At 37.7% G+C, this 26,135-nt stretch overlaps 1 protein-coding gene across 1 annotated transcript in view; it reads right to left on the bottom strand.

The window, feature by feature from the left end:
* SEMA3A (semaphorin 3A) overlaps window positions 1-26,135 on the bottom strand; it is a 169,914-nt gene that overhangs the window by 92,761 nt on the left and 51,018 nt on the right. Inside the window, exons 4-5 of the mRNA XM_061467285.1 lie at window positions 24,955-25,017; window positions 8,026-8,145 (exon numbers count right to left, since the gene is read on the bottom strand). Of these exons, the coding sequence (XP_061323269.1) occupies window positions 8,026-8,145; window positions 24,955-25,017 (183 nt within the window). The remainder of the gene's footprint in view (window positions 1-8,025; window positions 8,146-24,954; window positions 25,018-26,135) is intronic.

Below are 26,135 nucleotides of genomic sequence, written 5' to 3'. Positions count from 1 at the left end.
ATGCGTATATTTTGTATTACAAAATTTATTCTTACAGTGTTAAAATAACATACTTGGGAAAAAAAAATCTCTTTCAACATTTTTTCTTCAGTGCTTCTCTTTGCTGAGGATGAAATATTCATAGCAGCTGTGTAGACTTTCCCAACAGTGAGGGGTAGGAAAGATGTCAGCCATTGCTACCATGTGTGTTATTCAGATGAGAGAATTTATCTCATAAATTCAACTATTCCGACAGCTAAATTATCACATAAAGCTTAACAGTCTTACTTTAAAAGAACTACTCTAGAAATAAATTTTGATTGGAATTATATTTTGCTTTGGGATGACAGGACAAAGTTTTGAAAAATCTGAGTTTTCCTGGTTTTAACTTCTCTTTTAGCAAACCTAATGTTCAAAATACAGCTAAAGTAAAAAATGATCTGCAGTGTATTCAAAGACAGGCCTTCATAAATAATTGCATTTAACTGTGAACCTGATTAATATTTGTTTATAAAGCGGGTTATGGAGTTTTTCAAAAAGCCTTTTAAATGGGAATCAAGTTGCCTTTTTATGGTGACCTACTTCTGTAATTTTATCACAAGATAATGCTGCACTGCAAGAGGTGACATTTGGGACATAGCACTCAGTCTGTCAGAAATATTTACTTCTCCATGACCATGTTTAAAAATGTGTAGTGCTTCCAATGATACATCCTGTTTTCTTTACAGAAATATTTGTCACACCTTACCAGAACAACTGGCTTGCTTAGGTTGTCTTCTGACAAAAGACTGTCATGTTCTGTGTCCCTTCCTTGTACTCCTTTTGTAAATATTGTCTTCAGGTCATTGGAAAGTTGCTGTAGCATATCCCTTCTGAACCACTGTCATAGTGAATTATGGCTTGGAGAAAGAATTATATGCTATATATAGCTACATGTAACTGTATATAAAACTATAGACTTCCAAAATGCCAGTAAAGTTATAGTTATGCCATGATATATACTATTTAACAAGTGGAAGTAAATTATACATGTGCGAAAAGCTTGATTTTAAGCAAAGAGTTTTCACATAAGGGAGCCTAAGGGACTGGAAATTGATGTCATGTGGAACAACAGAAGTGAAGTGTAGGGGAAGATCAGGTTTGAGATTATCTTAGGAACCTGAACGTACACAAGTCCACGGGACCTGATGAAATCCATCCACAGGTCCTGAAGGAGATGGCAAATGAAGTTGCCAAGCCACCATCCACTATATTTGAAAAATCATGGCAGTCAGGTGAAGTTCCCGATGACTGGAAAAAGGGAAATATAATTCCCATTTTCAAGAAGGAAAAATGGATGACCCAGGGAATTACAGACCAATCAGTCTCACCTGTGCCTGGCAAAATCTTGGAGCAGATTCTCCTGGATGGCATGCTAAGGCACTTGAAAATCAACAAGGTGCTTGGTGACAGCCAGCATGGCTTCACTAAGGGGAAATCCTGCCTGACCAATTTGGTGGCCTTCTATGATGGGGCTACAGAACTGTTGGATAATGGCAAAGCAGTTGACGTCATCGACCTGCACTTGTGCAAAGTGTTTGACACTGTCCTGCACAACATCCTTGTCTCTAAATTGGAAGGTCCGCTTGGTGGATAAAGAACTGGCTGGATGGCTGCACGCAAAGAATTGTGGTCAATGGCTCAATGTCCAGTTGGAGACCAGTAACGAGTGGTGTCCCTCAGGGATCAGTGTTGGGACCGGTCTTGTTCAACATCTTTGTCGCTGACATGGACAGTGGGATTGAGTGCGCCCTCAGCAAGTTTGCCGATGGCACCAAGCTGTGTGATTTGGTTGATACGCTGGAGGGAAGGAATGCCATCCAGAGGGACCTTGACACGCTTGTGAGGTGGGCCCATGACAACCTTATGAAGTTCAACCAAGCCAAGTGCAAGGTCCTGCACCTGGGTCGGAACAATCTCAGGCACAGCTACAGGTTGGACAGAGAAGAGATTCAGAGCAGCCCTGCGGAGAAGAACTCGGGGGTCTTGGTTGATGAGAAAATGAACATGAGCTGGCTTCAGTGTGCGCTTGCAGCCCAGGAAGCCGACCATATCCTGGGCTGCATCAAAAGGAGCATGACCTGCCAAAGGAGGTGATCCTGCCCTCTACTCTGCTCTCGTGAGACCTCACCTGGAGTATTGTGTGCAGTTCTGGTGTCCTCAACATAAAAAGGACATAGAATTGTTGGAATAAGTCCAGAGGAGGTCCACAAGGATGATCAGGGGACTGGAGCACCTCCCATATGAAGTTAGGCTGAGAAAGTTGGGGCTGTTCAGCCTGGAGAAGAGAAGGCTGCGTGGAGACCTCATAGCAGCCTTTCAGTATCTGAAGGGAGCCTATAAGGATGCTGGGGAGGGACTCTTCATTAGGTACTGTAATGACAGGACAAGGGGTAATGGGTTTAAACTTAAACAGGGGAAGTTTAGATTAGATATACAGAAGAAGTTCTTTCCTGTTAGTGTGGTGAGGCACTGGAATGGGTTGCCCAAAGAAGTGGTAAATGCTCCAACCCCGGCAGTGTTTGTACAGAGTCTTGGATGACACGGTCTAGTGTGAGTAGTCCCTGCCCATGGCAGGAGATTGGAACTAGATAATCTTTAGTTCCTTTCCAACCCAAACCATTTTGTGATTCTGTGGTCTGCAGACCCAGAAGACTCTCCTTTGTGGGAGGTGAAGGTCTCGATACACCACATTCCTTTATTTTGTGATTTTGGCCACTGACCCTGTGAGATGCCTGCAAAAATGTGCGCCTAACACTGACTACTCTGTTACCTGCCACCCTCCACAGAGAGGAACATCAGTACAGCAAAAAGTTCCAATACCTGGGACTTCCCAGTGTAGAAGAAATCATTATCCTGCTTCTTATGAAACAAGGTGAAGTATATCTATTAAACAACTGAGAGAATTTTCCTTTTTTTCTCGTGCAAAACTCCCCAGGAAACTGAAAGAAGTGCTCTAAAACACGTACACTGTACATAAGCTAGAGACCTGGCTCTTCAGGTTTATTTTCATGTACTATGGTAACAGGATATCTAGTGGTTTGAAAGGTTGAAGCATCTCTGAACTAACATAGGCTGTAAACTAGATCTTCCTTTACTGGCACTTCTCTGTGATTCTAGTGATGCTTAGAAATAGTATGTCACAAATAATAATTCTATCATACAGTTGTTATATCACAAACATGAGAATAATCCTTTGACAGTACCCTTTTCCTTCATATTTTCTGTATATAGTTGGTAGGCTTATAAATGCCATATAAAGGTATAATGAATCAGGTAGAAAGAAAATCAGCCTGAGGTGATTCTTACATTAAAAATCATTTGCTCAAATGTTTCACTTAAAAACCACAGGTCAGACTCTTAACTGATATAAACTGACACAGCTCTGCTGTCTCCAATGAAGTTAGGCCAATTTATGCCACATCTGCTACTACTGAAGTCAATCTTTCACCCTGAATTTTATATTAGATAATGAGATACAACATATTTTCTCCAGCTGGTCTTTCAAGTAGTGTGTACCTTCAAAGTCATTCTCTTAGGAAAATGCTCGTCTTCCACCACTATATACTTACATATAATATATGCAGACAGACAAAAAAGACAAATGCATACACGTATCAGAACAGGATGTTCATTACTTAGAAAATGCACTTTAGACCTCTTCTAATGCAAAGTACAGAAGAAATAATAATAATTAAAAAAAAAAAAGTGGAACGTATAATTCAGCAAAATTTTATGAGTTGAACCAAAGATTTTTAAAATACACAGAGTCCGGAAAAAGCAAATATGTTACAGGTGGTAGCATTGTATAACTTCATATGCAATAACTTAATGTTTTATGTACATCATAAATCTGAACCAAATTTAGAGCTTCTTTATTGATTAAGAATGAGAAATAACCTGCAAGTAAAGTGATCCCAGATCTTTTAAGCTCATGCAGTTAAAAATGAGGTTTAACCTGTTGGACAATGACAAGAAATTTGGAGTTAAGAGACAATAAAAGAAGCTGGGTTAGTTCTTCAGACAGCATCCATTGATTAACCTCTGTTGAAGAAACCCTAATGTATTCCTGCTGAGGATCTGGCAAACAATTTTGTACAGCTCTTGCAATGCCTGCCTGAGCATTCAAAAAAAAAAGGTTCTACAGGACATTCTCTTTACCTCCACCTGTGTGTAAGGGTTAAGTAAATGGAAAATCCTGTTCTTTCTTAAACAGGACTGATCCCTGATGGTTCACACAAACTACCCCAAAGGGAGCCCTGGGGAAAGGGAGCAGGGCTCCTTCCCCCTGCTCAGGCATGCACAGGCAGGTGCATTCTGCATCCTGTTGTGATTTTTCTAGTGGCTTTAATGTACCTCTGTGTCTCCCTGCAGATGGATTTTTTTCCTTTCAAGCACAGATCCGACTTGTGTAATTTTGCAACCGTGAAGTACAACATTCCTACACATTCAATCTTGTTTCCTCAGATGTCAGTGGGAGCAGAACATAGCTTTACTAATTACTTTCTTGTTTTCTCTGGTAATTGGTTTCTTGTATTATATTGCATTATTTGGACAGAATGCCACATGTTGCCTAACCCTGGATCCCTGAAGTTGGTGTAGGCGTCTGTGTTAGGTCATCTCACCTAAACACAGGCATATACAACATAGACACTTGCATATGAGCCAGTTTACCCCATTCAGTGAAAGTACAAATATAACCAATGGATGACCTTAAGCTTTAAAATAGGCTCTCCTTACGTATTTTCTGTGTATGCTTACGTTCTTTCTTTAATATGTTCATTTCTCCTTACTCATGGCTTACGTGCTGAAAGTCTAGTCAAACATTAACTTTATTCTTCTCTCAAAATACTGTGGTTATTCACTTGCACATCTGGAATGGATTTAAGCAAAGATTAGTCTGCTTTACTCCTTAGACTGCGGTGTAATTCACAACATATTAGGTTGTATACATTTGCGCAGATCATTTTTAATCAGATGCACAGCATGCTGTTCATATCCTTTTACCTTTTTATTATTATTTCTGATACTGTACTTCATCAAACTCAATTAGACCTGCCTAGTTTCATCACTAGAAATGGTTTTCTTCAAGCACAAAATGGGGCTGAGATACACTGCTTCATATCGAAGAAATATTCAACAGATATAACAATTCATATCCCCATTACTTTATGACTATCACACAAAGTAATTTATTTCCTCTCCCCAATCATAAAATTGTACCATATTCCAGCCTCCTGCAGCTTACTTCAATTGCTTCTAATTTCTCCTCTATCGCTTGCCACTCTTCTCTTTAAACTTTGCTTCTCCATCCTCTTCAGTTTGGCACACACTAATTTCCTCTCCTCCATCAGACTCAGGCAGGTGGATTATATTCAGAGCTCAGATAAACAAGCAATCTTCTTAGACAGTAGGTACATTCCCCGACTATTCCCCTAATCAGTTCACATTTACCTCTCTAAGTGCTTGAAAAATAAATAAGCAGATGGTGAAGTCAGTTAATTTTCCACAAGTGTTGTGGCAGAAAATGAATCTTCAGGAAATGTTTTAGATGACAATTTTTTAACTCAAAACCAACATCTTGCCTTTGCTTATGTTTTATACCTTTTTTAGTATGCTAGGGAGGTATAAACTATATATGATACAGAAGCAATGGCCCTTTGACACGTCCAGTGCTGCTGTCTGATATGACAACATAAGCCATGTGGCTCTCACAGATGCAGCATGCAGGGGTTCAGGGGTTAATACTGTACCCCCATTACTCAAGGTGTCTCTAATAGCCACTGTCAATCAAGCACCCTCCTCTTTCCCAGCTCCGGGAAGATATGCACATTTGGAATTCCTGCCTAGGTGGTATGGGAAAGGAAGCAGCAGGCTCTAGCTGAGACACAGAGACAGGACAGATTATTTTTCATTGCAAACCTAATAAATTAATTTATTCACCTGGTTTTTCACCTTTGCTAGAGACAGAACCCAGGCTGACTGTCGGATTTGTCAAAGCCTGCCCTGCTTTTGCTCTGCATGGGCAGACCTGGGCTGAGAAGGCAGTGACCTCTCCTGCAAGGCTGTCCAAAGGATACAGAAACTTGTGCCACTGGAAGGGCAGGTGGAGATGATTTTACTCATGGCTTAAGTATGAAAAGGAAGTCAAAAGCTAACAGTATCCGAGGCAGTTCAGTTAAACATACTCCTGACTTCCCTGGTTTATGAAACCTTGAAACCAAGGGTCATGAGAACGATTCAAGCAGATGGGGACTTACAAACTTACTGCATAGATGACCAAAAAGCCAGCAACACTGTAGATTATGTTTACACTTAGGGGCTGCTAAAAAGAAGCTAAACCAAACATCCTTTTTCAGCTTCAGGGCCAAACACATCATTGACTCAAGACTTTCAAAATCCAGAATGTTAAACCAAGGCTGGATCTGGCCTCTCATCTCTGATCATCCTTTCTATAAATCTTTGATAAAGTGTGTGTTAGTTTTATGGTACAGTCATAAAACAGCCAAATGTAGAAGTAAATGACCTCATACCAGCTATATCTCTGCAGATAGGTTCACTTGGCAAATAGCCAAGAATTGATTGACACACATCTTACGGAACTAGAGTTAATTAATATGTCTACCAATTCCCAAATGGATCTCAGGAAGCAGAGAATCTGTTTAATGCAGTAAGCAATGACATACTGTGTGTGGTCAAGAGACAATCACTAATTGCCAAGAATGCATTCTGGAGTAAAGCATTAAAGAATATGAAAAAAAAACCTTTCTACTTCTCAGCTCCTTTATCCCTTCAAAACCTTATGCTTAGAACATTTTAAAGACTCATGTTTCAAATATCAAAAGACATTTTTATAGGGAAAAATGCTTCCCAGACTATGAAGTCAACACTCAAAAGGTCTGTTACTTTTCCTACAAGAAGAAATCTTGATTTTTAAACAACTGAGTACTCAATCATTTAACAATGATGTCTTTTATTTTCAGGGAAATCTGCAAACCTGAATTGCAAAACCATAAGGTAGCTTGAAAGAGCTGTTCTGTAAAGATCACAGAAGCTACAAGTAACACAAGTATGGATTCACCAGTAAAATATATCCATAAATTTGATGCGCTGAAAACACGTCAAGAGTTAAGTTCCTAAACTGAAACAGTTCATCAAGTAATACTCAGGTAAGCCAGACTGAAAATAAAGTGGGCTAATTTATATTACATACTCATCTTAACAGAGAAATAAAAGATTGGCTTTTCTGGAGAGAAAAAGTATTGAAACGGAAGCAGAGAGACATTCTAGTCAAATCTGCAGCCAGGAAAACTAGGAAAACTGCTTTCTGTGAGTGATACTGTTTTTCATCAGGGAAGACCACCCTTATCTATTTAGTTCTGACAATCACTGACAAAACGGTCAAGAGCTACTGCAAGATTTCTACAACACTAAGCAAGAGTCAGCAAGCTACAGATTGATATAAAAAAATGGGGGAAAGAGAGAAGAAAAGTGATATATTTTTCACTAAAAAGTAAGGGAAGAAAACCTTGGTCACATACGAAAAACTGTCAGTGTGTTAGGACAAATCTGAGAAGTGGGATTTATGAATGTGTGACACTATTTTAATTCCCAGCTGGGAGAAAGCTGCCACAGTGTCAGACTGTACTGCTGGTAGGAAACTAAAGGGCAGAGCTGGGCCCAGAATAAACACACAGGCTGAACTTATCAGCTTATAGCTGATATCTGTTTTGACTAAAAGAAAACCAACTAGTGCTTTTAACTTCTTGAACCAGGTAAAATGAGCTTACTCATATTTATTTAAGCCCCTGGGGGAAAAGATGCTGTGTAGGGGAGAAAAGTACAGATTCTGCTGTGATTTATCAATCAGCACATCAGCACCTGATTCAGGAGCAGGTCTTATCAGATCCACTCACCGAGCCACAAAAACCAGTAAGAGTGCATTTTGCCAGGAAGAGAACACGGCTAAACACCAATAAAGATTAAAAACAGGAAAAAGAAAAATACCTCAGGATGGCTTCCAACTTCAATGTAGGTGCAGACTGGATGAAAAGCCCCTGTCCCGCAAGCGTACAAGTGGGTTTGGTTGTAAGCCTTAAGCACCTTGATGAAATTAGCACATTCTCTCTGTAAAGAAAAGGGGGAAAAAAATGTATCCACAGAGTTAATTCAGTGATTATGACTAATGAGAGATCTTCTGTGTTAGGGATATATGGCTGAATGAACAGATTAAAGTGTGATCATTTCATGCTGTTTATAAACTTGTTTATTGCTAAGCATTTAATAAATAGTATGATTTAGGTTCTCATTTAAATATCTTTGGTTGCCATTTAATAAGGCATCCACCCATGAAGAAAAGTTTACACAAAGAATCTCCTAATTTTTGTTTCAGGCATGCTTTATCTTTGTAATTTATGCTATTGCCGTGTTTGTAAGACAAAACCCATTTATAGAAATGTGTCAGAATAAAATAATGAAGACAAATGGACCAACTGTTTGCTTGTATTCAATTAAGTAACAATTAGAAGAAAGATGTGCCAGATGGAAGCAGTTGATGAAAAACGAATCATTGATACAGCATTTCTAACAATAATATGAATGCTGCCTCACCCCTATTGTCTGTGTTTACAAAGATGAATACATATGCTAAACTTTAATGCAATTATTGACAGCCCCTAGAACGTGAGCTTTGCAAGACTTGGATTTAACATTTTCTACCTAAATTATCCATTATGAGTAATTCTAGCTCTCATAAATTAAAAATTTAATAGCAACACTAACAGTCCCTAGTACAAACATTGTTCTCTGTTAACAAAAATATCATTGTTAATGTCTAATGTTATTAAAATAGAATTGTCTAACCTGATAGTCAAGATGTCAACCTTTTCCATTTATTTAACATTATTATTTCAACCAGGTATAATGATGAAAGAAATATGTCAGTGCCTGTGAATCAGTCTAGTGACACAATTAGAAATACTGGATTTCACATAGGAGAAAAATAAGAACATTAAAATAAAAGATTTCCAATTAATTTTGTGTTTTAAGGAAACTTTTCTATGCATATTTGATGACTTTTTTTGGTACAGTGCTCAGCTGTACTTTTTCATGTGGACCAGTATCCATGAAGACAACACCTGGGCCATAGCCTTCACAGAAATCTCATTGACTGGCATCATTCATCTCTGTAACTTGCTTCCTAATTAAACAAGATACTCTCAAACAGAAAATAATGGCTCTGCCAGGAAAATGCAGTTTGAGGCATGTCTTAAGCCATCACAGGGAAAAGCAGCGAACTTACACAGATAGAATACTGAGTCCCTGCCTTACACAAAGGACTGTGCTAAAATGGCATTGCTCTTTCAATTTTACTGTTTATTTGCATAACAGATAATGGCAGTGTATTAAAAAGAGCATCCAGAGATAAGCATATAGAATCTTACTACATCCTTGGCTTACTGCTGATAACTTAAGTTAAATTTCCAACCAAGACAGAAGAGAAAACATAGGGATAAGTTAAGGTAATCCAACAGGAAACTGAAAGAAATAGAGATGGATGTTACTAGAGGTCTCTTTTTAATTCTTTCCATTCTGACCTTTCTTAATAAAAACACACACAATTTCTGGTGCATTTGTATTCTTCCTCCCACACATGTATAAACACGAACATACATTTATCATCTGTATCCACACGCTACTTTCCACTGTCACACTGGTAGAGTACTAAGTAAATACCTGGCATAAATCATCAAAATTGCAATGCATGTTTTGATATTTTTCCTAATGCTCTTGTCCTTTGTTCCTTTTAATAAAAGAAATATGGAAAACCCATGAAAGGGTGTTAATAATTCAATGCCTGCAAGAGTAAAAATGGGCAAATACTACAAATCCATGTAACATTAAAAATTAATAAAACTGAAACAGATCCTTAAATTTTGATATTATGTGTTTCAAATGGAGCACCTGATTTTGACTGCATAATTTAAAACTGATCAAAGATTTGTGCTTTATTAAATAATTCAGAATTTTCCCACTTAGAGTTATATCTAGTCAAATTTAATCACACCACTGTTTCGGTAGGACCGTGCTTTCCTTTTTCTGGTATGATTTATCATGATTTCAAAATATCTTTGTGGTCTACTACTTCACTTTATTAAAGCTTCCAAAAATTGCCTTGCCTGAAGAATGTGAATGTGGGAAGTCAGTGGACACATACCTTTGTAAAATGCTTGATGACATGGGCTAGACCCATAGCCAGTGTGAATCAGAACAGACTGTGCTTTCAGAAGAGCTCTTCTGATTTACAGTAACACACCACCTGTGACTCTACATGCAACCACTGAATAATGTTCAGCTGCCTATCTATAACATACAGCAAGAAGGTATTAGATAATATTTTAAAGGTGAGATGGAAACCCTGACTTAGTAAAGGGGCAGAATCTTATTTGATATCTATAGATGGAAATTAAGAAAATCATCAGCTTCACTGAATTATTCCACATCAGCTGGGGGGGGGGGAGGGAGGTTGTATGGGATTAACACTATCATTGCCATATTTGTGTTTCAAGTGTTCAGTATTGACAGTAGTGGGAATGCATTAATATCAGTAAAGTTACTCTGGATTTATAATATATTTCCAAAAGCAGATTTGGCTTATTCATCTTGGCTTTTAAGCTCTCCTTACACTATGGTTTTTACCATAGATTTCTGAGAAATACACAGCATAGTTAAAGAATGGGGAAGCTAAATACCTACAGCAATAAACCCTTGACTGTGACAAAGAAATTTATACAACATTTGAAGTTCCTAGTCCAGTTCAGACTGCCCTTATAGCTTCTCTGTGGTTTATAACGGCATAAAGGAACCATTAAGGCCTATTCAGTAAATTCTCATACGCCTCCCAAACAGATTATGTTTCTTTATATATTTTACATGGTTGTAAAAAAATAAATAAAGTGGGGTATTAAAGCACAATAAATGACATCAAAGTAAAACTACAGTTCTGATTTAAGCCCTTGTCAACTCAGGAAGTTCAAAGTGAACTTTCTGCCCTGCCTGGGAGATGGTGCTATTCTCCCTGGAACAATAGCAACAGGCACATTGATTTCAATGGCAGAGTAACCAGATTTCTTTCCTGGTCTAATTGTGCTCAAGTACAGCTGCACAGGTACAGTGTCGTGTGTGGAAATGTTGTACCTGTGCGTCTGATATTCTGAAATCAGGAAGGGCTTGCATAGTGATGGTGAATATTAGGTTTACTGGTATATGCAGGCCTGGGGCAAAACAGCTTCCCATAAATCTCTTATATCCCAATTTTTAATGATTCGAACAGTTTTGAATGATTTGCTTAGAGTAAATCTCAGCACACATATATGAGGAAGAAGATACCCTGATCAAGGAAAGTGCGCGTGCGACGAATGAAATTTGGGTCTGAGACTACATGAGACTTGGGTGACTGACTCCCATGTTCAGTCTCAGTTTCCCCATTCTTGCCCTCACATCAAGGTTCCTACAATGGCATTCAGGCCTCACCATTTGTGAAACCTGGCAGACAGCTCTGCTGGTCCCGACACTGGTGCCTGCCTCAACTTGACTACAAAGTAACTCCCTGACCCCTTTGGCTGGAGGCCTGGAATGATTTGGGTGTCTCCAACTGGGCTTGTCCCACTTGGCAGCAGCATCTCCCCTTGCCAGACCCCCAGGCTGGTGCTATATTGTTAGTGCTAAAGACTGTGCCAGCAGACAAGGCATTTCACTACATGATCTCAGAATGTGAGGTACTGGAAGGGAGACACAGACAACAAAAGAAATGTAGAATCTTGGTAAAATACAGCAGATGGGAGAAAATATCCACCGGAGGAAGAGGAAATAACCCAGAGCCAGACACTGTAAGGAACAAATTGTCAGGGAATTTAAACACTGTCTCTGCATGTGAGTGCACCCCCGCACTGCCTTTGTATTCATTTACACTTATTCCCAGGAAAGGGATGTTGTTCAAAAGGAACATATTCTGGATATATCCATATCCTTTGAATATTGTTCTTTGTCAAGTAAAACGGATGAAGGAAGAAAATTAGACTTTTAAAAATTACTTTCCAAGTGGAAATAATTTTTTTTTTTCATATTTGAAAACAGGGTTGTGTGGGAGTTTAAAATACACTTAGCCTAATAATGTGAATGAAAATGAATGCAAGGTATGCAAAGTTCTCCATCAGCAGGAAATTATTACTTGGATGGGTTATGAAAATAAATCTTAAAGAGGAGCACTGAAATCACCATAGTGAATTACTATAAATTCTTCCACCTAATAATCCGGTTTATTATAAAGGACAGCTTACTTAATATTAGAAACTTTTCTTGTCTACCTAAACACTGGTTTATGGCCTAAACCTTGAGTTTACATATACATACATACAGCAGAAAGCATAAGTGACTGCACATGGTACACAATGATTGAAGTAGATTTTCATAAAGAAAATTAGGTACATCATGTGGGAGTTACTGCAGTCCTCAAAACCCCAATTCATTTACCTTGCCTACCCCTGGAGAGGATTAATCTTCATTTGTTTTTCAGTACATGGTATAAGGTTTCCCCAAGAACTGCAGGTTCTGCCTTTGGCTTTGTACAGAAGTACCTCTCTCTTAAAATCTAACCAGCTGAGACCCTGAGTCATGCTTGAGACGTTTTAGCATAGCCTGCAAGGTCTTTCTCTGTCCTGACAGACAGAACTTCTTTAGATAGCTACCTTTTTATGTTTTTACAGCATAACCGCTGCATCTGCTTCTGCAAGCTGTCCTGTTATGGCATGATTGCCAACATCCTCCAAAGCATGGCCAAATAAATGGTTCATGCCCTGTCCTGGCTCTGCTCTGTGCAGTCCTGAAGTGCTAATCCCAAGAATGGGGTGCAATCCAGTTTGAAGGAATATGAACTGCATCCCTCACCAAAGTCCAAGCAGGCACTGCAGGCCTTCCTGGGGTTACTCTGGCACTTGAGGGCACAAGGACATTCAACTGAAGCCATTCTACTTTTCATCCAGGAGTTAAACGGTCATTTAGCCACATGGAGGGAACAGTGCCCCAGAAGTTTACTGAGCAGTCCAAAGTGAGAATAAAGTTTTAGCTTCAGGTACTTTATAGATGTTTATGCTTCTTCTAAACTTGACTGAAGAGGTTACAAGGTTCAGTCTCTCAGCTGACAGTTTATTGAAATAAAAGCAGCTAAACCCACTTCCATCTGCGGTAATGCAGCCAAAGCACCAACTCCACTGCAAATTCTGTTGTACTAAACTCCTGCTGGTAGAACAAGTTGAGAAATTGTCATACACATTCAGAGTGTGAGTTAAGAGGTCCAGTGTGTCTGGACAGAGATCTTAACTCCAAATTTCAATTCCAAATATTATATGCTGTGCATGAGGGCAAAGGGCATGTCTTGAAGAGAAGATAAAGTGTTAATGAAGTTTTCCAGAAGGTCACCCACTATATGAAGATCAATATGTCTGATTTACTAACCAAACATACACACTTATTTTTAAGAGTTTCCTAATATTTATATATCAAATTGATAGAAGGGCTTATGCAGAGAGAGATTTAGCCTGAAAAAATAAATTGGAAAGAAAATGTCTGCAACTAAAAGCATAGGAGCCAAATGCAGAAAGATTGAAAAACAAACACTACAGATATGTGGCACTGATTAGGCTGTGTTATGCAGACTTTTCCCGGACAGTTACAAAAATAAAGTCCATCCATCTGTCAAAACATCTGCTCTGCGTATGAAAATTAAAAGAGAATTTAGGTGGAGTTTATGAGTTTCCAGTAATTATCTCTCCTCCAGAAACCTGGAATTTACAATCTTCAATCTGGATTACTGTTGCAGCAAAGAGTTTTTAATGACATCTTTTTAAATGGAAGAGGGTAAGTCCCTATGACCAACTAATATCCAGATTTTTCTCCTTAAATTAAGAAATCGTTTTTTTTCTTTTTTTTGTAACGTTTATGACCATCCTCCTTCTCAGCTATCACAGCAAATGCAAATGGCCAGATTATGCAGGGCCATAAGTAGAAGGCTAAATAACCCATTATAGTATCATTAGCTTCAACAGTTTTCTGGTGATTTAATCCAGATAAGGATCAGACCCTGTAATACATTCTTCCTTTATTCAGCCTTCCCACATAGCCAAGTGATTAAAATATCACAAGGTTTTGTCTAAACTGGATGGACAAGGGGATTTAAAGCTGTCGTCTAACAGCTGGACAAATAAATATGTGTTTTGTCTTTCAAATCAAAATCGACATTTTCCATATAAAGTCCCATGAATGAGTTTATATTTTATATTTACCTTGTTTTTTTTTCTCCTTCTGTCCAGTTAATTGAGTTCTCAAATGACAAGGTCAGGGATATCCATGGAGAATAATTAATCCCTGACATTACTGCTGTCATTCACATTTATCACACTGCTGAAAGATGCTCCAGACTTATCAGGGAGCTTTTAAACTTCTCCCCTTTGCTAGTGGGCTACTACCAGGTGCAGTCAGTTCAGGCTGCACTGGCAAGGTGCAGCTGCATTGTTTCAACATGCAGCTGCATTGTTTCAAGAAAAATATTTCTGGAGTGTTAGTGCAATAAATATATGTGTAATTGCCATGTACACAGATGATCAATTCTCAGCTAGATCCAGCAAAAACTTTAGCATGTCAGTAAGCACATGCAAGGAGTCCTCTTGCAGGTGAGCTCTACATGGCATATGGTTTCACAGCTCTTGCTGCCTGTGTGCAAGCTTTTGTAAAATGCAGTAACATTATTTAAAGATTATTACCATTTCCATCTTTGCTATTACAGTAACAGTTAGAAAAATACATTCAAAGAGCACAGGCTGCATAAACAGGCCCAGGACAGGCAGGGATCAAAGGAAATTATTCCGGTCCTGTTAAAATGCAATGTTATATTATAATTCTAATTTATTGGAGTAAGCTAGTTGGTAACACTGCTGCAAAGCTGTTGCGCCAAGTCCTGCACTGGCAGTAACAGGAAAGTCCTTAAGTAGCAGAAGCTTTGTACAGCCTCTGCTACTAATGGGTGGGGAAATCAGGCCTGGCACCTGTACCTGATGAGATAACCTTCCAGCTGAACCTGTATAGTCAGGTGCATGATTTTAGAGCAGGGGAGGCCAGCTGGCATGAAAATATTTGCAGACTGTAATTTATTACTGTGTGCCCCTCGTAGTTTGGATCGATAACATCATTTCCAAACCTGTTTTGTCATTATTGTACCTTGCAATTATCAGGAACAATGTTTTATAGCCCTAACCTCTGAAAAAGAGCCAGTCTTCAGTGCTGAGTGAAGTTGAGCAACTGAAGTATTGGGGTCTGTGTTACAGAAAGCAATTTCTATTAACTTAGTTCTTGGGGATTACATTCCCATTAGTCAAAGCCAAGTAAGCTGGATGCATTGCACCACATGCACACATAAATCAAGTATAAACCTTGAATATGTCTAGGTAAACAAAATACTTAGTCTTTTTTATAAATCTATGTTATTTTGTAAACTGACTTCTGAATGTACTTGTGTTCCCAACTCAGAACTTTGAAAAAGCTGACAGAACCCTAGATTCAGTGGCCTTTATATTGTATCATGATCTGGAGACTTCATATTGGATCATGATCTGGAGGACTTCACCCATCTGGAGATGTCAGGAATGACACTACTCTTAGTCATGTTAATCACTGCCAACACTGCAAAGGAACCATTGATTAATTCCATATCTAGATTTTCCTCTGCTGTCAAGATGTGCCCTGAGAAATTTCAGGCTGAAGGTGCTGATGAGGGTTGGTAAGACATTTTTGTTGCCTAGTACAGTTTACTGTATTCCAGTTATCTTTCCAATTAAGTTATGCCTGTTGTCTTTCTGTTTTTTTGATATGACAAGGGTTCATGAGAATATTTAAAATGTATAATTTACTTAAGTTGCAGGATAAGTGCATGAATTTAAGCCATTAAATCATCAAGACAAGAAAAAAGAAGCCAACTAACAAAGCACATGATCAAAAAAAAAAAAGCCACTGAATAAAAGCAGATATATCCTGATTCCTTCAAGCCACAAAACTGCGTGCCGTATTAGCAAACAGTTGTATTGTCAGCACACTTGCACAGCAGATGGAAAGCTCCTCCGGTTCTTCCTTTGTGTTACTGGGGGTGAAACACAAAACGTCTCCCTGGCTGTCTACCTACCTATTTGCAAATCCAGTAGTTACTACTGGTACTTGGTCATTTGGCCCAGACTTTACCACTAAGGCTAAGCATGGAGGTAGCTAAGCCAGGTGGGATACTCCCTAGAGTCTGTCCTCAAAATAGTCTTAAGTCAGAAGCCACTAGAAGTCATTAAAAGTCATGCTTTAAAGATGCCTTCCTTGACTGCATAGACTAAACACATCAGGCGGTCAAATCTTTGCCGTTAGCACTAACCATCTGACCTAGCCATCTTAGGAAGTAGAATTTCTCTAGTTCTTTTCTGCATTCAGTATCTTCAAATCACAAGACATATTTCCAGTCCTTAAATCTTCATTCAGCAGATGCAGATGGTAATTGTTCTGGAGCTGTGAACAGTCAAAGTGATGCCAAGAAAAGGCTGCAGCAGTAAATACCTGATTTAATGACCATGTCATATTTTTGTACATCTGGCTAATGCATAGTTAACAAGACAAAACAAAGCTTTTTTATGGATGCAGTCCAGCAAGCAAGTGGGTTTTCAGGACTTTGCATCCACAGCATGATCATTGTACATTAAACCTTTCCACAAGTGTTAGCAAGCATCCTTTATTTTGAATTGTTATGGTTTTCAGTGGTATGCACTTCCTACATCACAGAATGAATTTATTTGAGGAACAGAAGAGTATTTCACAAATAACTCAAAACATTGGGAAGTCTTGAGGTCAAGCAGAAGCCAGTTCTTTTCTGACCATAACTTTAAAATAAAATTGAATTTGCTCTGCAGAGTAAACCTGTTCCACATTTTGGGCATGGCTTTATTAGCAAAGAAATGAACAATACTATTCAGTTTCAGCTCAAGCAGTCTCACCAAGCCCAGCAGCAATTTAAGTTGCAACCACAGTCTAGATCTACAAAATCTCTTTCATCTATCTCTTCTATCTGGGTGGGGTAATCACCTGTCTCCTGGAGAAATCAGATTACAGGCCACCTTTCCGAATAGGATCAACACCTGCTAATTGGGTGGAGTATTTCAGACAAACAGGTTGTCAAGCCTGTTATAGGCACATAAAGCACTTAAGACTCTGCATCAGCCAGCTTGCCTTTATTCAGCATATTATAGGCATATCCTGTAATGACTTCCACTCACAGCCACCTAATGACTTCCACTCATAGCCACCTAAGATAAATATAATCAGAACTTCTCTGTCGAAAGTGAATGTAAAACCATGAAGTGTTGAAAGGAGCCAAAATACTGTTGCATCTAGAAGAGACAGTTGCTTAGCAGTATGTGTACCTGTAAATGAATACACTCTGTAAGCTAGACTATGAAGTTACATGTGCCTTACTGTGGGAACTCAGAAATTTGTGTGTGGATATTAAACTATTTGGACACCGCAGAGAGATGCTGAACAGAAAAACTTTAAGTGACAGAAACTTAAAATTTCCACTCAGTAAAAATTTGGCACCAAAGTACAATTGTTGAAATGACAGTTTGCTGAGCAGTTTCATTAGGTTAGTTTTTGGGGGTTGATTTGGGGTTTTGTTTGTTTTGTTTTGTTGGGGAGGGGGTTGTTTGTTTTTATATTTATGATACACAGATATATATATATATATATATATATATATCAACCTAATGTTTTGGGAGATGTTAACTGGGAAAGAATTACCCAAGGGAAAAAGAGATTTATAGATTATTTGATCCAACACAGATCACAGCACTCAGAAAATGAACAAGAAAACAAACAAAAGGCAGGAGAGAAAGATTCAGATTCCCACTTTATTTACTGTTCTTACTATTCTTGTTCCACCATCTTCAGAATACTAAACTTTCTCTACACTGAAAGGGTCCTTTTAAAGATATTCTGTTGACATGAAGATGTAGAAACTGAATAAAAGATAAGTTTCGACACAGGAAATAATTGCATATTATTTCCTAAGTTATTTTAAGAACTTTCTCTTTAGTTCTCTTACTTATTACAAAAGGAAAAAAGACAATACTTTAGCCTTGTGTACAGCAGGGAGGAATTTAACAGACTTGGTTTTGGTGAATGTAACAGAAGTACAGAAAATAATTAGTTGTTGGCTAACTTAACAGTGACATAGTCACCGCATCTTGAGTATTGAGGAATGGTGATACGTGATCTTTCAGAGCAGACCTATCCTTAATTTTTAAACTAGCCTTCCTTTTATTAAACCACAGAAAATACCAAAAAATAAACCAAACAATAAACAAGCAAACAAAACCCCACAACAAACAAACAAAAAACCACACTACAAACAGAAAGAATGTGAAGCAGGACTGAAGCCCTGAAAGAAAACAGGGACTAAACATATTGATCATTTTTACTAGTCATCCAGGTAATGTGTTTCTCTGAAAAGGAATGTACAAAGAATAAATTTACTCTGTCCATCTTGGGATGCAATAAATCATGAAAGGGAATCACCCAGCATCATTTTGAAATAGCAATAGCTGGTAATTCAGCCGTAAATAAAGGTAATTCTCAGACTTTGTCAAGGCCAAAGTAGGGCTTATGAAGAACTTCTATTGCTAGAAAATTAAACTTATAATTTTGGGAATGATTTTTCCTTCATGTCTCCTTTACTTCCCCTTTGTTAAGTCTGTGACTTTGTATTTCAAAAACAACAAAGAAAACATTTCTGCAAGACTGCATTAAATCTGCTGAATATTGTTTCCTTCAGAAGCAAATTTCTATAGTCACACCTGTAAGCAGAAAAATAAGCCCAAAATTAGAAAATTAGCTTTCTCCTTGATCTGTATCAATTTTTTTCCCCATACTGAAAGACTTAAATGACTTCCCATGATACATAAGTGGGTAAAATATGAAAATCTGAACAACAGCCAACGTAATTCTTCCTCTGCATAAGTACACAAGTTATTACCTTAGAGTAACTGATTTGCCTTGGTCAGTTTATACAAAGAAATATATGCAAATGCCTAAATGAACACAAGCTGTAGGATCAACATCTGAACTAAGAACTATAAATGGGGCTTTATGCTGGTGCATGTGTTTTGGGGGTCCATCCAAGAAACGGAGCTGCAACAATCAGAGTTTCCCAGAGGGGGAAATTCTGCTAGAGAGCTCCATGGGACTTTGAAGGACTCCAGTGTAGTATGATTCTTTTTACCAGGCTCAGTTCACCTCTAAGTGAAAGGGTTGTAAATTTGTTTTATCTTTTCCCCCATCAGTCTTTCTCTTTTGTTTGTAGTCTATGCAAAGCAGTTTTATGCAGCAGCAATATTAAAGCAGCACACTACTTACTTGCAAAATGTCTCACTCTCTCATCTCCCAAATGGTAACAAATGCTCTATCAAAAAATCATGCCCACATTAAAAATCTTGGACAAGATTAAGGAGTGAGCAGCCCTCAAGCTGATAAAACAAGCATACTAACTGGAACAGCTGACAAAGAGTTGAAACCGATATGCAGTGCCACTATTTGTATTGCAAAATGGCTCGAAAGTCACATTTCTTCTTGTAGTAAGTAATATTGAGAGTAAATTCTGTCCCTAAACTCACTAGAGGTCCATTGCTTTGGATTTTTTTCTGACTTTAGCCATTCCTACTCCCAGAGGACATTCACCTTTCCCTTTCTCCATGCTGGTAGGGGTCCTGGGTCTTGAGGCTCTGTTAAAGGATTTCAGTGCTATGCTAGAGTCAGGGAGCCAGAAAAGAAATGGGGATGATGGTAAGGCTTGGTGATAAAAAGGCTGGAAATCTGCCTGTAGATATCCTCCAAAGGAAGAACCCTGTAGGAAAGTGACAAACTTCTCTTTGGGACACCCAAAAGAGCCAGAAATAATTTGACAGGAAAAATTATGCCTGTCAGATGAATTTAGAAGCAAGCTTTCTAGATCTAGCCAGCACTGTATATTTAATTTTCAGATTCCCTCTTCAGATCTTTGTTTACATAAACAGATGAAAAGAATTACTTTTACTTCCTGCCTCCATGTTCTTCTGTATTCCCTAAGGCAACAAGAGCAATAAACTGAGTTAAAGGGAATAGTGTGCATTTATTGCCAACTTTGTTGTGCCAAAGCATCACCAGATATGGCTAAGGGATACTTGCTAAGTTACACACCACTTCTTCTGGTTCTTATTTTTTCTTCTTTATTTCTAAACAAAATCATTGTGCACTGATGGATCTATAAGCCTGTGCAATTGCTAATCTTCCTATGATGTAGGGAGGGGCTGGAAAACTTTAAAGGAAGCATAAACTGAGATGGCATATAAACATTTTGGCTTAAATTAATTATTATCATAACAAATGAGATGGTGTATTAAATTGCAGCCATGTGATTCTATCTGCACGAACCACAAACTCCATAAAATAATTAAGTGCCAATAATTAAATGCAAAGGAGCACAGACAGAATATAGCTATATCATGTGTAAAGAGTCTTGTTTCTTCTGAACTGGGTATAGATTTCTAATCCAAAGTCATTCCAAATGACCACCAAGAGAATTATCAAGTACAAAAATAGTTGATTATAGTTGAGTTTAGTTAAGTGTTAATAACTAGGTAAAAATTAATGGCAATTAAATACCCCCAGTAGATATCTATTTCCTATAAATTATAATGCACAGACACAATTGTGCTGATACACTTCAGCTGTTAAGGGAAATGACACAAAGGTGTAGTGTAACTCCCCGTATGGACCCACTTGTTCATATGTCATAGTATATGTAGAAGCTTGCTGGTACCAAGTAAAAATACTTAGTGCCTTCTGTATCCATATATCAACATCTATTTCTTACCAGAAACACCCAGAGAGAAGCCAATTTCATACAGCATGCAAAGTGTGTATCTGTCATCACGTAGCTTGTCCTATGTGACTTTGTTAAAGTACCCACTGAAATTTTAAAGATTTATACAAGTCAAGTCCAGAAAGGATCATTTTGACAACTGAATTTGAGCTGGGATCTTTAACAGTGGCTAAATAAATTAGATAGTCAAATCACACTTGAAAGTAACATCCTAAGGTGCCCTTCAGAAACACATCTTTAAAGCTTTCAAGTCGTAGAAATCTATCATAACCTTTAATAGGGATCTATTTGATTAATTGTGCACCACGTGAACTACTGCTATGGTGCCTCAGCCAAATCTAGTGCAGACATGTATCAACTAAATGGCAGTCAAAACTTTTAAAACAAGAGTAAATTAATAGTTTAAGGACTAGATGGGCTTTTCAGTCAGGAAGCTATCCCTACCCTATCCCTACCTGCAAAACTAACTAGTGTTTCTGGAAACTTTTGTAAGTCACCCAAGCTTTGCCTTGCTGGTTTATAACACTCCAGGAATGTCAAAGTGGAATTATTTAACACATATGTAATGCAGAGGTTGCCATGTGTTTCTGCTGGGCCCAAGTGCCTGTGAGATCTTAAAACCAAAATACTGAGGCTCACTAGTGAGGGATATGACTAGCATCATGTCTTGTACTGCAAGTTCAGTACAAAAGCTGCAAAGAATTCTGTAGAGACTTTGTCTTTGAACATTTCCAAGGTCTGGTCAGGAATCATGAGAAATATTCACAGGACTTACAGCAACCAAAATAGATCAAATGAGAGACTAAAGTCCAACATAACAAGAAATCCTCACAAAATTGCTCATTTAGTCAAATTACGTAAGAAAAATATATTACTTGTCATTTATAGTCTTTAATTTTTTATGAACTATGTTATTTTGGTGCTCATAATACTTTACACTGAGGAAATGGAAATATATTGTAATACTAAAGTACTTACATGGGACAGTAATTATTATTTTATTGGAAAAAAAAAATCTATATTTTGTGGGAAAGTGTAGCAGTAAACTTCTATCAGAGAAATCCTGCTGTAAGTATTGCATAACCAGGGGAGTGTTTTAGCCTCTCTTCTCAGTTTGCCCATGTAAGAAAAGATCTGAAACATAATTTAAAAGGTTGATCTACCTATACAGTGAGCAAAGCTTCACTAATTAACATATATTAAGCTCTTAAAGAAACAGATATGAAAATGACCGCTTAAGGAACAAAGAAAGGGATATCAGGAGGGCGGGAACAGCCCAAGCCGGCCGCTCTCCTCAAATCCCTCATGAACTGTCCTGAGCTACAAACCTGCTGCACCTACACTGGCCTGACTGACAGCTCAGTATAAGGAATCCCTCTGAAGGGGTGACAGTAAATTACCTCTTATGAGAGGAAATCTCAGAGGTCATAGCTGAGGTTAGCAGCAGGGCAGAGCTGGGGTTATGCTTGTGCTGCAGCTGCTGCAGTGCACCTGGCCTATTAGTGGGGACTTGCCTTTTCAGCACTGATTTCCCCTGGAGATCAATAATTAAAAAAAGAAGTTGTTTAAAAAGACCTCAATGCAGAAGTACAGACTGTCCTGAACCATCCCAAGTGAAGAGTATCTTATATCTTAGCAGTGCTACACTCTGAAAGCAGTATTAAATCGAGCATGGTTTATATGGCACATTACTTGTCCTTTTTTCCTCTTGTTCCATCTAATGACAGTCTGCGGAGTTATTTTTATGGCCTTCATATTTCACACTCCCAAGGTACTGACAATGGCTTTAAAGAACAAATGAGGGAGGAATAATATGTTTCTTAAATGATTTGCAATCCTTTTCTGTAATTACAGGTAAAGCAGTTACTTTAAATGCTTTGTTTGTAATGCATTGTTTTATGTCAAGAATAGGTAGCTGTAAATATTTAAAGGTGATGACTTGAATACACCAAAATATATATTCCATCTTTCCAGTTGCCTACCAAAACTGGACCCACATGTGACCTGTGCATTATCTTTTCTCTTTTTTTTTCACACCTACACTTACAGTGAACTCTAAAAATTAAAAGAAAAGAAAACAAAACCATCCCCAACAGCCATATAAATGTTTATGAAAGCGAATTATCTGATTTTAGCAGCATTTTGCTGTGCTACTGTTGCTCTCAGGTTGGGCTGCACTGTGTCCTGAGCTCTGTGCCCCTGTTCTACCTATTTTGCATCAGCCTGGGGGAGTGCTGCTTCTAATGCCTACGATCATAGCAGGAAGGTAAAGTGCGAGCACCACACACTGCACTGGAGTTGGTGTGGGCTTCACCTTTTAATCATGATCAGCAGGTGTAGCTGTCCTGATATGAGAGGAAGCAAGAGAATCAAGGTGAATAAAATAGTTACAGTACAAACAGTCCTCTCAAGCTTACCACAGTCAGGGGACCCAAACTTTCCAGCTTACTCCAGTATAATAGCATCTCTATCTACAGTGAATGGATTGGAATCAGCCCAATGCAATGTATAAAACATACTCTTTCTTGTTATTGTGAATTTATAAAAGTAATTATTAAAAACTTGAAGACTATACATTAAACTTAGGTGCTGCATCTCTTACTAATTTTCCAGGTTGCAACCCCAGCTATAAAAAAATCTGCTTAACGTAATATCAAAATACTTAGTAAAAGATCAAGCTGCAAGGTTAGTTAATTTGCTCAGAATTCTAACACTAACCTTTTTTTCTTCTAAACTTGAGTATTAGATATTTTAGTCTTCACCTTGCAAAGTACTCCTGAAAATTATTTGTGAACATGAAGGTGGATTAATTTAAATGTATTATTTCTATGTAATAATCTAGCCCAAGTATCTGGCACTTCTATCTGCCCCTTTACATATATATCTTAACCCATATTTCTTAGTTTTCACATAATCCACCTCTACTGTTCCCAAATGGCTTTTTATGAAGACAACTGTCCTCTATGGCCCCAGTAAAGACTGATGAAACTATTTTTATTATGACCTAGGAAATTATTCAGATGGAGCTCTCTAGAGGCATATGGTTGGCATTATGAATATTTTACAGATTCATCTCTGAAAATCAGGCCAATAGCATATACACATGGGGCCAAGTTCCACTCTCAGTTATACCTTGGCAACCACAATGATTTCCCATTTGGCTATGCTATGCAAGTATTTGTTTGGCTTATTGCATGCATGTATTTTTTATCATTTTTTTCTCCCTTCTTTAGTTTTGTCTTCCCATTTTCCATATTATTCTTATAAAGAAGACAGTTATTACCAGTATGGAAGTATTATTATTTGGGGGCTACTGGCTATGTCTTTCCTGCCTCATAAATACAGGGAATAAGATGTACACAGGAATGAGGGAAAATATACAGAAAATTATTTGTAGTGTAACAGAGTCTTTCCTGAGGCACCAAAAATGATGTAGAACATTAAAACCACCTTGACCTCAATCTTGCTGCAAACTCCATACAGGGAATAGCTCAGTGAAAACCACTAACTCTTACTGAGATGCCACAAAGAGAAAGCATTTTTTGGAACTTACTGTAGGACTAGGATCTTTAGCAGGGCAAAAATACGTCAAAATACAACCAGGAGACAAGTACCCAAGGGTTAATATTTCTTATTCTGATATTTCTCTTCCTTTCGGATATCTCTACTTCCCTCTTTCTAGTCTGGTTTTTTTTTTTTAGATTAATTCTATTTAATTTGTTTCATTTTCATTAATAAATTTAAACCCTCGTTCTTGAAGACAAAATTTCATTATTTTGAATAAGAAGGATGAGGTAGCTCGAGACTGGAGTTATGATCAAATGTGTGACCTTACATGGGAGGAAAAATACTTTAAGAGTTAACAAAATAAAACATAATAAAATATTTACAATGTTTTAGAAAAGAAAAATAAAATGCTAAAAAGAAAAAAGATTTGTACTTACGAGAATATCTTTTCCAGCCCACTTGCACTCATCCCTTCGAGAATGAGATACAGGCCAAACAATCTAAAGACACAGAACAAAAATCACGTTGTGTTATTTCATGCTTCAGTAATCACAAATTGCAAGCCAAATGCTACAGTGTCTTTACCTAGTTTCTCTTTTCCCTGTTCTTTCCTTTATTTCCTTTTCTTCCATAAAATTTGACAACAAAGAAATGAAGCAATAGGAGCAAAACAGGGATAATATGAAACAGTAAAAATATCTTGAAATATAGTTTGTATTGTGAATATAAGCTGTGAATCTTGAATAAAGATGATAAGAGTGTTGATTCTCCATGAAGTGAGTGTTCTTTCGTATTTTTAAATGTGATGTAACGGAATAGAGACTGAAAGCAAAAAATTGCAGACACTAACAATAAGTCGAATCTATGTGCTTGTGGTCTCACATTCGTTACAGAACCAGAAAGAAAGTCTTTGCCTCTTCAGTGTGTCTACTATTTCACTTTATTACGAAGTTTAGTTAATTAAATAATAAAAAAGAAACCATACTATTTTAAAAATATCTCACTATCAAAAAAGAAATGTTTATGCTGTTCCTATAGCGCTACCCTAACACAAGTAAGCCTAACCCTACTTTTACTGTAGCGTTTGCTTAGCAAAAAATGGGTCTCACCTCATTCAGAGAAAATCCAGAGACCCTCACAGTCAATTATTCATGGTGGGTTTTTTTGAAAAGCTTTTAGGAATTACATATAGAATAAAACATGATCTTCCCATAAAATACCAGGCTATTCATTTGGGAGCCTCAGATAATGCAATATGAATGGCCTTAAGTCTGGATTACAGCCTTGGTGTTCAATATGGTTTGCTGAAATTATAAAAGTCAAAGCATTCAAAAAGCAAAAAGAATTAATACGGATGACATAAGAGGTCTAAGGAGACTTTAGATATAGCACTTGAAAATACAGTTTGCAAACACATTTAAAATTCAAAATTTTCTTAAAACTTAATGAAATCCAAACAAGCAATCCAAGCAATCAAACATCTTAAGTCTATAAGATAAGGCTGAAAATTTTATGAGCACATTCTCTCTCAAAGGATTCCTTCTACTTCCTGTTTCTATTCTGAGCTTAAAATGTGCAGAGACATGTGAAAATTTAAATTTACTAGGTTGAAAAACAT

The sequence above is a fragment of the Pezoporus flaviventris genome, unplaced genomic scaffold, assembly GCF_033815535.1.
Source record: "Pezoporus flaviventris isolate CSIRO_AGI_PZ_B2104156 unplaced genomic scaffold, CSIRO_AGI_Pfla_v1 ptg000045l, whole genome shotgun sequence".
Taxonomy (NCBI): domain Eukaryota; kingdom Metazoa; phylum Chordata; class Aves; order Psittaciformes; family Psittacidae; genus Pezoporus; species Pezoporus flaviventris.
Note: the sequence above shows the minus strand (reverse complement) of the source record. Positions and strands in the feature narration are given on the sequence as shown.